Source organism: Camelina sativa, chromosome 18, assembly GCF_030686135.1.
Source record: "Camelina sativa cultivar CO46 ecotype springtype chromosome 18, ASM3068613v1".
In the NCBI taxonomy this organism is placed as follows: Eukaryota; Viridiplantae; Streptophyta; class Magnoliopsida; order Brassicales; family Brassicaceae; genus Camelina; species Camelina sativa.
Window position 1 is genome coordinate 20,098,181 of NC_141897.1, and position 12,450 is coordinate 20,110,630.

At 33.9% G+C, this 12,450-nt stretch overlaps 3 protein-coding genes across 3 annotated transcripts; 1 reads left to right on the forward strand and 2 right to left on the reverse strand.

The window, feature by feature from the left end:
* Nucleotides 1–136: 136 nt before the first annotated feature.
* On the reverse strand, nt 137–2,037 carry LOC104763612 (uncharacterized). Its single transcript, XM_087499295.1, has 2 exons — nt 1,338–2,037; nt 137–1,149 (listed from the first exon to the last, which is right to left on the reverse strand). The coding sequence occupies exons 1-2, from the start codon at nt 1,882–1,884 to the stop codon at nt 422–424; spliced, it is 1,275 nt and encodes a 424-aa protein (XP_087355421.1). The 5' UTR covers nt 1,885–2,037; the 3' UTR covers nt 137–421.
* An 812-nt stretch (nt 2,038–2,849) lies between these two features.
* Nucleotides 2,850–5,203, reverse strand: LOC104762162 (putative pyridoxal 5'-phosphate synthase subunit PDX2). The gene is made up of 6 exons (XM_010485400.3): nt 4,769–5,203; nt 4,051–4,138; nt 3,887–3,960; nt 3,438–3,629; nt 3,246–3,343; nt 2,850–3,152 (listed from the first exon to the last, which is right to left on the reverse strand). The coding sequence occupies exons 1-6, from the start codon at nt 4,946–4,948 to the stop codon at nt 3,017–3,019; spliced, it is 768 nt and encodes a 255-aa protein (XP_010483702.1). The 5' UTR covers nt 4,949–5,203; the 3' UTR covers nt 2,850–3,016.
* Nucleotides 5,204–5,450: 247 nt separating this feature from the next.
* On the forward strand, nt 5,451–9,014 carry LOC104762163 (serine/threonine-protein kinase GRIK2). Its single transcript, XM_010485401.3, has 13 exons — nt 5,451–5,698; nt 6,093–6,331; nt 6,432–6,842; nt 6,949–7,023; nt 7,129–7,173; nt 7,366–7,440; nt 7,521–7,608; nt 7,707–7,831; nt 7,924–8,019; nt 8,115–8,181; nt 8,284–8,405; nt 8,500–8,578; nt 8,660–9,014. Exons 3-13 carry the CDS (start codon nt 6,546–6,548, stop codon nt 8,821–8,823), a joined length of 1,233 nt encoding a protein of 410 aa, XP_010483703.2. The 5' UTR covers nt 5,451–5,698; nt 6,093–6,331; nt 6,432–6,545; the 3' UTR covers nt 8,824–9,014.
* The last annotated feature ends 3,436 nt before the right edge of the window (nt 9,015–12,450 follow it).

Genomic DNA, 12,450 nt, shown 5'->3' on the forward strand with positions numbered 1-12,450 from the left:
CAGTTGTTCTTGAGAACCCGCCCCCCCCCCCCCCCCCCCCCCCCCCCCCCCAAAAAAAAATACTCGCTTTCAAAGTGAATAACCTACAAATAAAACGGGAACCAAGAAACTTAAATGTCAGATTCATTTACATGAATATACACACACATAAACACTTTTATTTTAATTGTTAGATAAACGTATACAAAATACAACGGAACAAGGATAAACATAAACACTTTCAAGGGTTTTGCTTCTGGCGCAAGAAACGTCTTACATTTCTTAAACCCTCAAAAACATCACAAACGGGCCAAATGTTATCTTTTTTGGCTCTTATTACATTACATTTTATGAATATCAAATAATATATTTCCAGAAACAAAACAGTTACAAATACGAATTTATTTAAAAATCAGAGAAGTTTCCATCTTTCTCCTTCTCATTAGATATCAGCAGAAAGTGATTCTTCTTGAGGCTTGAACCTGCAGAGTCTGCAAGTTGGCGAGAACAGAGAAGGCGTTTGGTATTTGTCTTCTCCTCCCATCACAGGCATTGGGACTCCAGTCTTGGCGGAGCTGACGTAATCAGGACGGTAGGTTTTCCCCAAAACACCCTCAACTAGCTCACTTAGGTCTAAGAATTTGAACTGAGTCTCGAGATGGGCAAAAGCGTCATCCTGTGGCAACTGGTAGTTGTGAACTCTGTTCTCTTCTTTCCCTATAGGTCTCACTTTGATGTCCATCTGAACAAGTCCAGAGACTAGTACTCTTACGCTGTTCCTCTCGTCGGTTCTTTCAATAACGATCTCTCTTTTTTGTCCTGAAATTTCCCTCCATTCGGATTGTTCGTCTTCAGGGAGTGTGATGAGTTCTCCATCGTATCTGATGGTAAAGGCGTCAGATGTTTCATCCCATTGAGACACTCTGTTGGCTGTGATCACGAGCTTGTGGTTTCCGAACATGACATTTAGGGCTTGAACCCATGTGTAGTCTCTGGTCCTTCCAACGGGTCTTGTACCTATGAAGTGAGCGTTGATCTGGAGTTTGTCGTCTGAAACGATCGCAAAGTTTCCTCCTTTGGATCCGTGGAAATAGAACATCACACCATCTCCTCCAACAAATCTAGGGTCGTAACAGAGAGATCCGTAGCCATTGCAGTTTGTTTTTCTCCCTGTAAGAAATAAATTAAGCCAAGTTACTTGTGTTAGAAGCATACCAATTCCTTGTACCACAAATAATTAATCAATCCACAACTTAAATCTATATACTTGTTAATTAGAATCCCGATAACATGTTACTTTGCGAGAAGCAAACTGAATCTAAAACAAACGAGACCAATTGAATATAGAATGTACTTACATTTGCATGTAGCTTCACATTTGCTAGTGCAGTCAATGAAGCAACCTTTGGTGTTCTTGTTCTTCTTGGGCTTCCTCGTGGGACATTCACCGGGGCAAACAAGAGTCTTATAATAACATGCACCCCGAGCCTCGCACATAGCTTGCTCTTGTCCTGTAGGCATCGGTGTTAGCATCCTGTATCTTGCAGCTGCTTCACTCTGCTCCTTGTCCTTCTTCTCCTTCTCTTTCCTCTCTTTTTCTTTCTTCTCCTTGTCCTTCCTTTCCTTATCTTTCTTTGCCTTTTCCTCCTTATCCTTTTTGTCCTTCTCTTTCTTGTCATTCTTCTCCTTTTCCTTATCTTTCTTCTCCTTGTCCTTTGGACCGTTACCGTTACCTTTGTCTTTGCCATCATTTCCTCCTTTACCCTTGTCTACTTGTCCCTCGTTCCCCTTGCCGTTATTACCGTTGCCTTTGCCACCATCGCTCTCTGCAACTGCAATGACAATATCGGTCAAGAGAAGCAATGCGACGAGCGCGACAAGCACATATGACTGTCTGCGCTCCATCTCTCAAGTTCAAGTCTTCTTTTTTTGGCTTTTGCTTGTTCTTCTTCTTCTTTGGTTTCTCAAAATGTTTCTGTGTTTTTGGTGTGGTGAAATGTTGTAGCAGGAAGAGGGATTATATAGAGTGGAGAAAGAAGTCAGTTGACTTAATAAAACCTCATATGATAATATCCCTTGCTTCATCTTAAGAAAGAAGCCGACTCTTTGAGTTCATCTCAAGTCGTCTCCATTGATTTCTTTACAAAAACATAGCTTGATGAAGCTTCAACATCAAGACTTTTTTAAAATTGTTTAAGCTAAACAAAAACGTACATATATCATCAGTTCACATTCTATTTTACTCATTTCTTAATGCCTATCAAAACATATTTAAAATTACTTCATTTGTTCCCAATAGAAACATATAAATCAAATTTTAAAAATTATCTATAACCAAAATTCTTCACCGTTTCATAGTGATTAGCTAATAATATTTTGTAAATTTTTTACTATGTACAAAAATCTGAATTATTTTCTAGAGGCTTTTTAGTCCAATTGTAAATTGTTTCTTCTTGATCCCTTTTTGTGGAAGGTAGCGAGTAGTGAAAACGTGAGGATACCTTAAAAAGAAGAAGATGCCCTCATGTCTAAAACATCTCTGTAAATGTGTGCATTTTAAGAAACTTTTCTTGACTTCCATTGGCCCAAAGCCGCCCACTGTTGCAAGATTTGCACCTTACCGAGAAAGGAAAGAAAAGTCAAACGTGCCAAAGTCAGCTGACCGGTTTATTATTAACCGGATTAATTATCTTCTCAACCAGGAACAAAACCACACTTACAAAGTGTGTTCTGTTCTGTCTAGTGTCTATAAAGATCTCAGTTTTCTAAATCTCAATTCTTAGCCAAACGTCCTTTTCCACAAATTCACAAGGCACAGACCAAACTGAACCAGGAAATCTGTTTGAGATTCAACGGTATGCAAAGTTGTATGAAGAAAGAAACAAGTACATGAATCCATTAAAGAGTCATGTGAAACTTTCTTGTGTACAAATTGCAAACTAGCTTGCAATTGTTCTCAAAAACATCTTTAAAAGAAGAAGAATCCGACACTTCTCTATAGTTTTTATTTCAAGAGAAGTGTCTTCTCTCTGTTCAGTTACTGAAATATAGGAAGATCAGGCTTAGCTTGCTCGGGACCAGTGCTTGTTTCTCCAACTGATACAATAGTGCTACTACTGGTTGAAGAAGCTTCTTGTTCAATCTCGTTCGTCATCTTAATGAAATAACTGTGCCTGGAAAATGAAACCAGAAAGAGTAAACTCTAAGGCATATAGATCAGAACCGTTGGAGAAATCAAAAGACCAGGAAAAGAACAAACTGATCACCATCGTGTGTCTGCAGTTAACTCGGGATGAAAAGCAGTTGCTAACAAGTTTCCTTGCTTCACAGCAACAATGACTTTTGTTTCAGGAAGAGCATCTTCCTGATAAAAAATGAAACCAACAAGAAGGGATTCATTCATGTGCCCACAAAAAGGTAATCTTATTTCAGGAGCATTGGTGCAAAGTTAAGCAAACCTCTTGGATTTGTACGGTAGAGCTTGAATACAAGACCTTGTTTGATGGGACAGGATAATCCGCCAGGACTTCGACATCAGGACCAACATCGAGAACAGCAGGAGCACGTATGAACACTCCTCGGTATGTTTCTGGTCCACCTTCTTTAGATGTCAGTTGAGGTACTGATATATCAGCTTCAAAACTTTGAATCTACACAAATGAAACAAAGTTAAGAACAATCTAAGATTTTCCAATGGTTAAGATCTTATTGGATGCTAGAAGTGAATTCTTTTAACTCCAATGGAACTCTTATGAAAGGACCAAGTTTTCTATATAACTTACATCAAAGCTCATACCCATTTAAGCAGTCTCTTTTCTCACCTTTAGCAAGTAAAAATTGATTTACATATCTATACAGACATCTCTGAACATGAACTTGGAAACTTGGTAAAAAGACATAGTTATACCTGGCTGCCAAAGAAATTACGATGCACGGTGCAATCAAGGCCACCGACTAATTCCTGACCTCCCTCTTTCTGACCTGAAATTTTTTAAACATTTTCTTGTTTAAGTTTCTAATTGTTCAGCAACACAAATGACAGGAAGATGAAAAAAAAAAAAAAGTACTCACCAACAGCTCTATCTGCCAAGAATATAAGACCCGCGCATGTCCCCCAAACAGGTTTCCCCGTCTTAACAAAGTCACGTAGAGCCGGGAACTTCAAAAGAGCAAATGAAAGAAAATCAGAACAAAGAAGTGACTTCTATACTATTCTTCATCTTCACCACTAAAACTGTATAAACAATCAAAGCTAAGCAAGGGGTTTAATTAAAATGAACGTAAACAGAAGCTCTTCCTATCATGGTTCTACTACACACTCATCTTCGATACAGCTTTGCAAATGTTCACCATATGATCAAAGTAAAGAGTGGTTTGGTCGACAATGCTTAATGTTTTCAGGTACAAAACAATAAACAGGGACAGAGAAACCACAAACAATACTTATGTACTTATAGATGAACTCAGCCTAATCCCAAAGTTGCTACCTTTTCAATCTTAAAAGGCCAAATTCTTTGGACAATACAAACTGAAATATTCAGGAATAAGAGACGATTGGCTAAACTAATCTCTTTAAATATGAAAATTCTGGAGAAACTAATAACTTCACACACAAATTCTGGAGAAAAGCACAGTTAGTGAATAAACAACCTCAGATTCGTTTCAAACACACATAAAAAAGGAACCTTTCCTAGAATTCTACAAGTGGGTCATCGCAAAGGAAAAAAAAAAAAACAATAAAAAAATTATGATTCTACAAAGAGAAAGAGAGAGAGGAGGACCAACTGACCAAGTTATGGTACTCGGCAAGTTTGGCCATGGTGGTGCTCTCGCCGCCAGGAATGATGAGAGAAGAAACGGAGAGAAGCTGGTCAGCCTTCCTAATCTCGACGCTTTGGACACCGAGACGCCGCAGAGCCGCGATGTGCTCATTGAAAGAACCTTGCAAAGCTAAAACTCCGACGGTCATTGCGGCGGCGTGAAGAGAGAGAGAGAGAGAAAGTCTCAGATAAATAAAACACTACTAGAACTAACTGCGTTGGGACGGACACTCACAAGACAAAACCTTTGTAAGGCTGTGAGACATGCGAGTGGCGACAAATTCTTTTACACCTTTTGTTTCGATTCATCATCATCATCATCAGATATTTTCTCTATTATAAGTTTATAACAAAAAAAAAAAAAAGGAAAGAAAAAGATATTACGAAATTTAATAACTGTTGTCAACGCAAGTAGAGTAGAACTGTCCGTAGTAGATCATTTGTCCAATGTCGAATAATTTTTTTTTTTTTTTTTCAAGTAATGAATTTTCTAATTTTTCGGTTAAGGAAATTTGTAATATTTTAATCTCAATGTACGTTGTAAAGGTTAAATTTTTATTGTGCAGTTTTGTAATATTATTGTTAGAGAAACCAATGAAAATTAGCTTTTTAGCTGTTTTGTCACATTTATTAGCTGGTAATAATGATTTAATATATATATATATATAAAAAAAGAGATTAGACCAAAAAAAATATATATAAACCCTCAAAAAAAAAAAAAAAACGAAAGGGAGAAAATCTCGATCGAAGGCTTCGAAGCTCTCTTTTTTTTCTTTTTGGGTGTGTGTGTGTAGTAATCTCACGCACGACGTTGATAGAGAAAGAGAGAGAGAGACCTCTCCTTGCGATCTTATTGCTCTTTCCTCTGCTCCGATCGAATTCAGAATCAGCTTTTTGATGTATGATTCTCTCGCTTTCACCTTCGATTACTGTTTTTTTTTTTTTTTTTTTGCCCGATTGCCAAATATCTTCTGATTAAAGTTTCATTGCATCCAATTTCAAAATTAGGGTTTTTATTATTTTTTTTCAAAATTTAGGGAGATTATTATGGTTTCTTGAGTTTGTGTTACAATTTGGTTGTTTGCATTGTTTGATTTACTCTGTTTTTGTTTGTGTGTGTAGTCTCGTTGATTCAGTTTGACTAATTGGATTGAAAGAAGTGTACACCTTTACGATAGAATCATAATATGAACCCTCGGATGTTTCTTGACTTGTCACACCACAAGTTTTTTTTAATTTTAGTGGTTGCTATCAGCGGATTTGACCCCTTTTTTTTTTTTTTTTTTTTTTCAGAAACCTCTATAGCTCATCTTGACTTTACTGAAGCTATGCTTTCAACGAGTTGTGCTGCTCGTGAAGAAAGAAGGAGTTTTTGATAAAATATACATACTTATTTATAAGGTTTCAGCCTTTAGACATGTCTCGTTTCAATTGCAGTGGTTATGATATCTCAACTTGTTTTGTTCATCTCGCTGAATGGCATCCTTTGGAATAGTCAGGTTCTTCGGGCTTGAAGCCCCTTTTATCCCGGGGTAAGATTAAAGATTTCGATTTCTACAGAGGTTTTTATGTTTGATTATAGCGGATGCTCTGTTCAGGATATTAATTTTGATATCACCATCTTTTGTGCAGGTTCTTCAGTTTACCTTAGACACTTTTTATCTTTCATCATATACACACATTCATACTTTGAGGAGCAATTTTTTTTTTTTTTTTTTTTTTTTTTCTGTTTGGAGAAAGTAGATCATGTTTCGTGATAGTTTTTTGTTTGCCCGTACTATGGGTTGCTTTGGATGTTTTGGCACTTCTGGTGGTAATAGAACCCGACAACAATCGCCTAAGCCTTACGACGATGATACATACTCATGTGATAGTGATGATGTAACTACCACTGCGAGAGGAGAAGAAGAAGAAGATGAAGAAGAAGTTGAGCAGAAGAGCCGCTCTAAAAGATCTGAGGAAATTTTGAAATATAGATTAGATAATGGATTAATCTGCAGGCACATTCCAGTGAGAGAAACTAATGAACTTATCCGTGGAGAGGTTAGTGACTTCTTCTGGTGCCTATCATCTCTCGTGTTATTATTGCTTCTTAGAATATTCCCATGGTGTGTGTCTTTACCAATTTAGTTGCTGTTTGATAATTTAGGATGAAAATGGTGACAAGACAATCAATGAGTATGTTCGTGTATGTAAAATTGGATCTGGTAGCTATGGTAAAGTGGTAAGTGTTGTCTACACAATACTATCCTATCCTTTTAGTGTATCCTCCAAAAGCATACCGGGCTTTGGATTCCATAACATTATTTTTTTTTTTTATTCTCAACAGGTTTTATATAGAAGCACTTTAGACGGCCAGTATTATGCTATCAAAGTAAGCCCTTGTTTCTTTCCCTCATTACCCTCGTGAAACCTTTTCCATTTTGTTTAACTGATGTTTATGATGTTATTCGTTTGAACTATGTCCTTCAATATAATGCAAATTATACAAGTTAGTTTGTTTAATTGATCACTTATATGGCTTATAGCTCTCTGACATATTATGATTTAATACTTGGATTTCCAGGCATTTCATAAATCACATTTATTAAGGCTAAGGGTTGCACCTTCAGAGACTGCTATGAGTGATGTTCTTCGTGAGGTATACTGAGTTTTTTGCATTTCCAAACAGCATTTCTATTGGTTCATTTTAAAGAAGTTATGTTTATCTCATCACTTCAGGTTATGATAATGAAAATTCTGGAGCATCCTAACATCGTTAACCTCATTGAGGTGATAGATGACCCTGAAACTGATCATTTTTACATGGGTACTTAATCTCCTTTCTCGTTTCTACTGTTTAGATTTATACTCGCCATGGAAAGAGCCTTTTATCTTATAAATGTTTATCTTTCTGGTTTCTCCTAGTTCTCGAATACGTTGATGGAAAATGGGTGTATGACGGTTCTGGACCGCCGGGTGCCCTCGGAGAGAAAACTGCTAAAAAGTATTTGCGGGATATAGTTACTGGCCTGATGTATCTTCATGCTCATGTATGGATCTTCATTGTTTAGCGTGCTTCTCCTCGCTTCATGTTTCCATCACCTAATACTGTCTTGATACTGTTTCTATGGGGACTAAACAGGATGTAATTCACGGGGACATTAAACCCGACAATTTGCTGGTTACTAGTAGTGGTACCGTGAAGATAGGAGATTTCAGTGTCAGCCAAGTATTCAAGGTAACAGAAAGATCACTGAATCGTTGATCTTCATTAATTCCTATATCTATCTTCTTCATTATTTCAGTGTTACCAACAATTATTTGTTGTTGCAGGATGATGATGATCAACTGCGTCGATCTCCAGGGACTCCAGTCTTCACTGCTCCAGAATGTTGTTTAGGTCAGCTTGCATTCTAATCTCTTTAAGCTTGGTCCTAACTCATTAGTCTATATAGAGAATCAGCAAAAGTCTCTTTTTTTTTTTTTCTTGGATGGAAATCAGTGTCAGGTATAACATATAGTGGCAGAGCTGCGGATACATGGGCAGTGGGAGTTACTTTGTATTGTATGATATTGGGACAATACCCATTTCTTGCTGATACTCTTCAGGACACCTACGACAAGGTAGGTTCTGCATCTGATCAATGCTTTTCTTGGATAAAATATGTTTGAAGATCTTATAACCTCCCATGGTTTATAATCCTGTTATCTCTTACAGATTGTTAACAATCCTTTGATAATCCCGGATGGATTGAATCCTCTTCTCAGAGATTTGATTGAAGGTCTCCTTTGCAAAGGTGAGTTATTTCCATTCGTTCAGTATGATAAACTGTGCAAACTAAAGAATTAAGGTCTCAATGTCTTTTATCAAATTGCAGATCCAAGCCAGAGAATGACACTAAAGAATGTGTCCGAGCATCCATGGGTAATTGGAGAAGATGGGCATGTCCCTGAGTATTTTTGTTGGTGCAAACGCAATGCTGCCTTAATGGTTAAAGAAGAAGAAGCTAATGGGATCTCTGAAACTTCGGATCCTAACTAAAAAAAAAACTCGGAAGCTTTTGATCGTTTAGGAAATGTACAAGCTTCACGAATAGATGCATGCATGCATCTACTACTTAACCAGACAAGTTTGACCTCGCTTGGGCTTATTGTTTTTCTTTAATACTAGATAACTGTATGCTATTGTGCATTGTTTATAAGTTTTAAACTAAATCGATTTTGGTTTTGATTTTGACTTTTGTTTTTTCTTTTTGTTGACGTGGGAAAATGTCTCTAAGTTCATTATCAAATGAGCTCCCCCCCAACCCAGTTGACTAGTAGTAAATTACTAATACTAAGATATTGTTTTACTAATTAACTTTTAATATATTTTGCCATACTTAATGAAATCATTTAAAATTTATGTATGATGGCTAATCGTATCTATTCATAATTTCATTTCTTATGATCTTCTATACTTTACTAATCGTATTTATGTGATTAAAAATGCACTTCTAAATTACACGTAATCTAGAAATACATATATATATATTATTATTATTATTTAGATATGTATACATGAACATGCATATACGAACATGTATACATTTTTGCACACTACATGTATAGTTTTGTTGTTGTTGTGGTTCAGTTAAAATTTAAGATATTTATATATTGTGTTTAGCTTTTAAAATTACATAGATAATTTATAATTTTTAGATATAAGCAGAGCCGGCCAAGAGGCCAAGCAAGCCGAGCATTGGCTTGCGGCCGATAATAATAAAACAAATATTTCGGCCATTTTTTACAAAAGTTTTCTTTAGGCCAGTGGTTTAGGAATATTGTTTTTAGCACCACTGTTCAGGTTCGACCTCTTCAAGCTGCAATTTTTTTTTTTGTTTTTTTTGCTTGGGCTTGTAGCCCTAAAAAGTTCAGCGCCGGCTCTGGATATAAGCACATATGCATTATACTTGCACTTGTAGATTACATAACTGAGAAGGACGACATGTATATTAATATCATATAGATATGTATACATGAACCTGCATATACTACATGTTTACCTTTACCAACATAAAAACATGGTGATTGCATGTATAATGCATTTGTGCTTATATCATTTAATGATGAAAATAAATTGTAACAAGATTATACATACATTTTTTTGAATATGTTCATAGTATTATTTTTGTAAATAATTATTTTTATTTAATTTGTAATGTTGATTTAATTTCTTGATAAGAAAATTAAGAGCATCTACAACAGGAGAAGTCTTCACCATTTCTCAAAAAAAATATATATATTTTATTGTATAACTAATAAGCAGCTGATAGGTGTAGAAAGAAATTGAGAAACGATTTTACTCCGAAGACTTTTGAGAGCCGTTTTCTCCCCTTCTCTCTTTTTTTTTATATTATTTTATTAATTTTTAATATTAGAATTATGGGTGAGCAACGACCGCAGTAGATGGTCTAATAGATCTTAGATGAATTTAAATTAACTGACGTTAATTAAGAAATTTATTTAACATAATGTTTTCATTTTCTTATAATTAAAATGAAAAGAATAAAAAAAAATTTAAAATGTTTTGTTCCCATATGAAAAATGTATCTTATTATCTAAGTTAAAAAGAAAAAATAAAGAATTGACTGATTGTTTGTTTGGTGACATATATTGTAGGATAGTGTTTTGTTAGATTATGTTTGAGTTTGATTAAAGTATAACTAGGTTCGGACCCGCACGTGCGAGGTTATGTTTATAAACAAAATTAATTTTGTATATATAATCAGACTTACACTAATTGAGATTTTAGTTTGATATTTGGTTTAGTTTATTAATGTTTGAAAATTTAAAATAATATTGACTTCACCAGTATCTTAAAATTTGGAACAACATAACGGTTGGACTGGTAACAAACTAAATCAAATAAATGATTGGTTAGATTCTATTAAATTTGTGAACTATCAAATTGGATATATAACCGTTAACTGCGATGAAAACCCGTTTGAAACATATACAATTATTTAGGGATGGCTGTAACTCTCTTTTCATTTTGTCATGTTCCATTACGTCCTACACATGTTCTCAAATTTTTGCTGCATAACAGAAAGCATTCCCAATATGTGACATTCCGGATATGGGACAAATTTCTAATTGAAAACTGGAGGGGACCAGAAAAATACATAAATTCTCGAACTCCCGTATGAAATAAACATAAATATAATTCATAGTATATCTATATATCATATGTTTTAATAAAAATATTACAAAATTAATTGACTTTTTTATTATTACTATTTTATATATGTTTCACCTATATTAGATAATATTTTTTTAATATTTTTAACTGTTACTGAACATATTTTATGTATTTTTATTTTTATTTTATTTTGAACTAATGCTAGTTCAATTAAAAATCGTAAGAATTGTTTATTTAGTCTGTGTAAACATATTTATATAGTATAACGTCATTAAGCCAAAATTTTGTCATTTTGATTTATGAATATTTGGGTGTTTGAGTGTTAATTAGTACTTTAAGATTTGGATTAGAATTTTTTATACCATGAGTCATCGTTACCTTGAAAATTTCGTTAGAAATTCAAGGTAACCATGACTTAAAAGACTATAAAAAAATTTCAAGGTGCTCATGTTATAAAATTTTACTGCCATGTGTGTTTTTTGTTTTCTTTTCCATATACATCCCAAGTTATAGTGTCATTTTAATAAAGACTGTTAACATCATATATTTGGAAAAATAAGAAAATAAATAATTTAATACATACACTGATATAGTTTATGTATATGTACCCCTTGCTGGTTTCAAAAGTTAATTAATGTTAATGCAAAACTCAACTACATACTCTAATCTAATAAGAATTTTCTACAGAGGTTTCTTAAATAAATTTATAGAAAAACTGAAGAAAACAAACACTAATATAGTATTTTGTGACTTACTAGGTTCGTATAAAAAAATGTGGACTTTTTTTAAGAAATCAAATGTAATTTTTCGTGTTTTGCAGATGCTATGTCAATTAGATGAACACCCGTTCATATCACAATCCTCCCTTGTATACAATCTCTAGATAGAAAAATATATGCTTTCGAAAAAGATCTTGATTTGTATATGCTTATATACACAACAAAAAATTATAAATTTAACAAATCATAAGAATCATAAATCATAAACTTAATACAGAGACATTTTTTTTTTTTTTTTTTTTGCAGAAACAAAGAGATACAAACAAAAATAGTGCAAGAGTGGTGTATATGATATGTGAATGTTAAGTCGATTACTCTATTTATAAGCTCTATATAGTAAACATTTTTACCTTTACATTTAAAAATAAAAAATCTATATAACATCTTTTAAAAACTTATTTAGTTTTCAGTTAATGCATATACAATATGTTTAAATCTATATGGATAATTAGATTTGGATTTTGAATTAATTGTCTAGATTTTCCTATTAAACCGATGAGAGTAAATATATAAGGTTAGTTTTAGAAATAATCCCTAAATTTTAGAAATTTGGTAAATAATTACTGATTTTATTTCAAAATTTCTTAATATAAATCATCTATTTAAATTTAAGTTAAGTTATTTTCATAAATACTATTCGAAATTAATTAGATTCATTTGTTATGGAAATCTTGTTAAATAATAAGTTACATTTTTGGTATGTTATTAA

Bases quoted from the DNA above. Each gene is read 5' to 3' on its own strand.
- LOC104762163 (XM_010485401.3), top strand. From the start codon at position 6,546: ATGTTTCGTGATAGTTTTTTGTTTGCCCGTACTATGGGTTGCTTTGGA. The intron at 7,609-7,706 runs GTACTTAATCTC...GGTTTCTCCTAG, and splicing joins AACTGATCATTTTTACATGG to TTCTCGAATACGTTGATGGA. The intron at 8,406-8,499 runs GTAGGTTCTGCA...TATCTCTTACAG, and splicing joins TTCAGGACACCTACGACAAG to ATTGTTAACAATCCTTTGAT.
- LOC104762162 (XM_010485400.3), bottom strand. From the start codon at position 4,948: ATGACCGTCGGAGTTTTAGCTTTGCAAGGTTCTTTCAATGAGCACATC. The intron at 4,139-4,768 runs GTCAGTTGGTCC...GCTCTTTTGAAG, and splicing joins TTGCCGAGTACCATAACTTG to TTCCCGGCTCTACGTGACTT. The intron at 3,344-3,437 runs GTTTGCTTAACT...ATTTTTTATCAG, and splicing joins CTACCGTACAAATCCAAGAG to GAAGATGCTCTTCCTGAAAC.
- LOC104763612 (XM_087499295.1), bottom strand. From the start codon at position 1,884: ATGGAGCGCAGACAGTCATATGTGCTTGTCGCGCTCGTCGCATTGCTT. The intron at 1,150-1,337 runs GTAAGTACATTC...TATTTCTTACAG, and splicing joins ATGTGAAGCTACATGCAAAT to GGAGAAAAACAAACTGCAAT.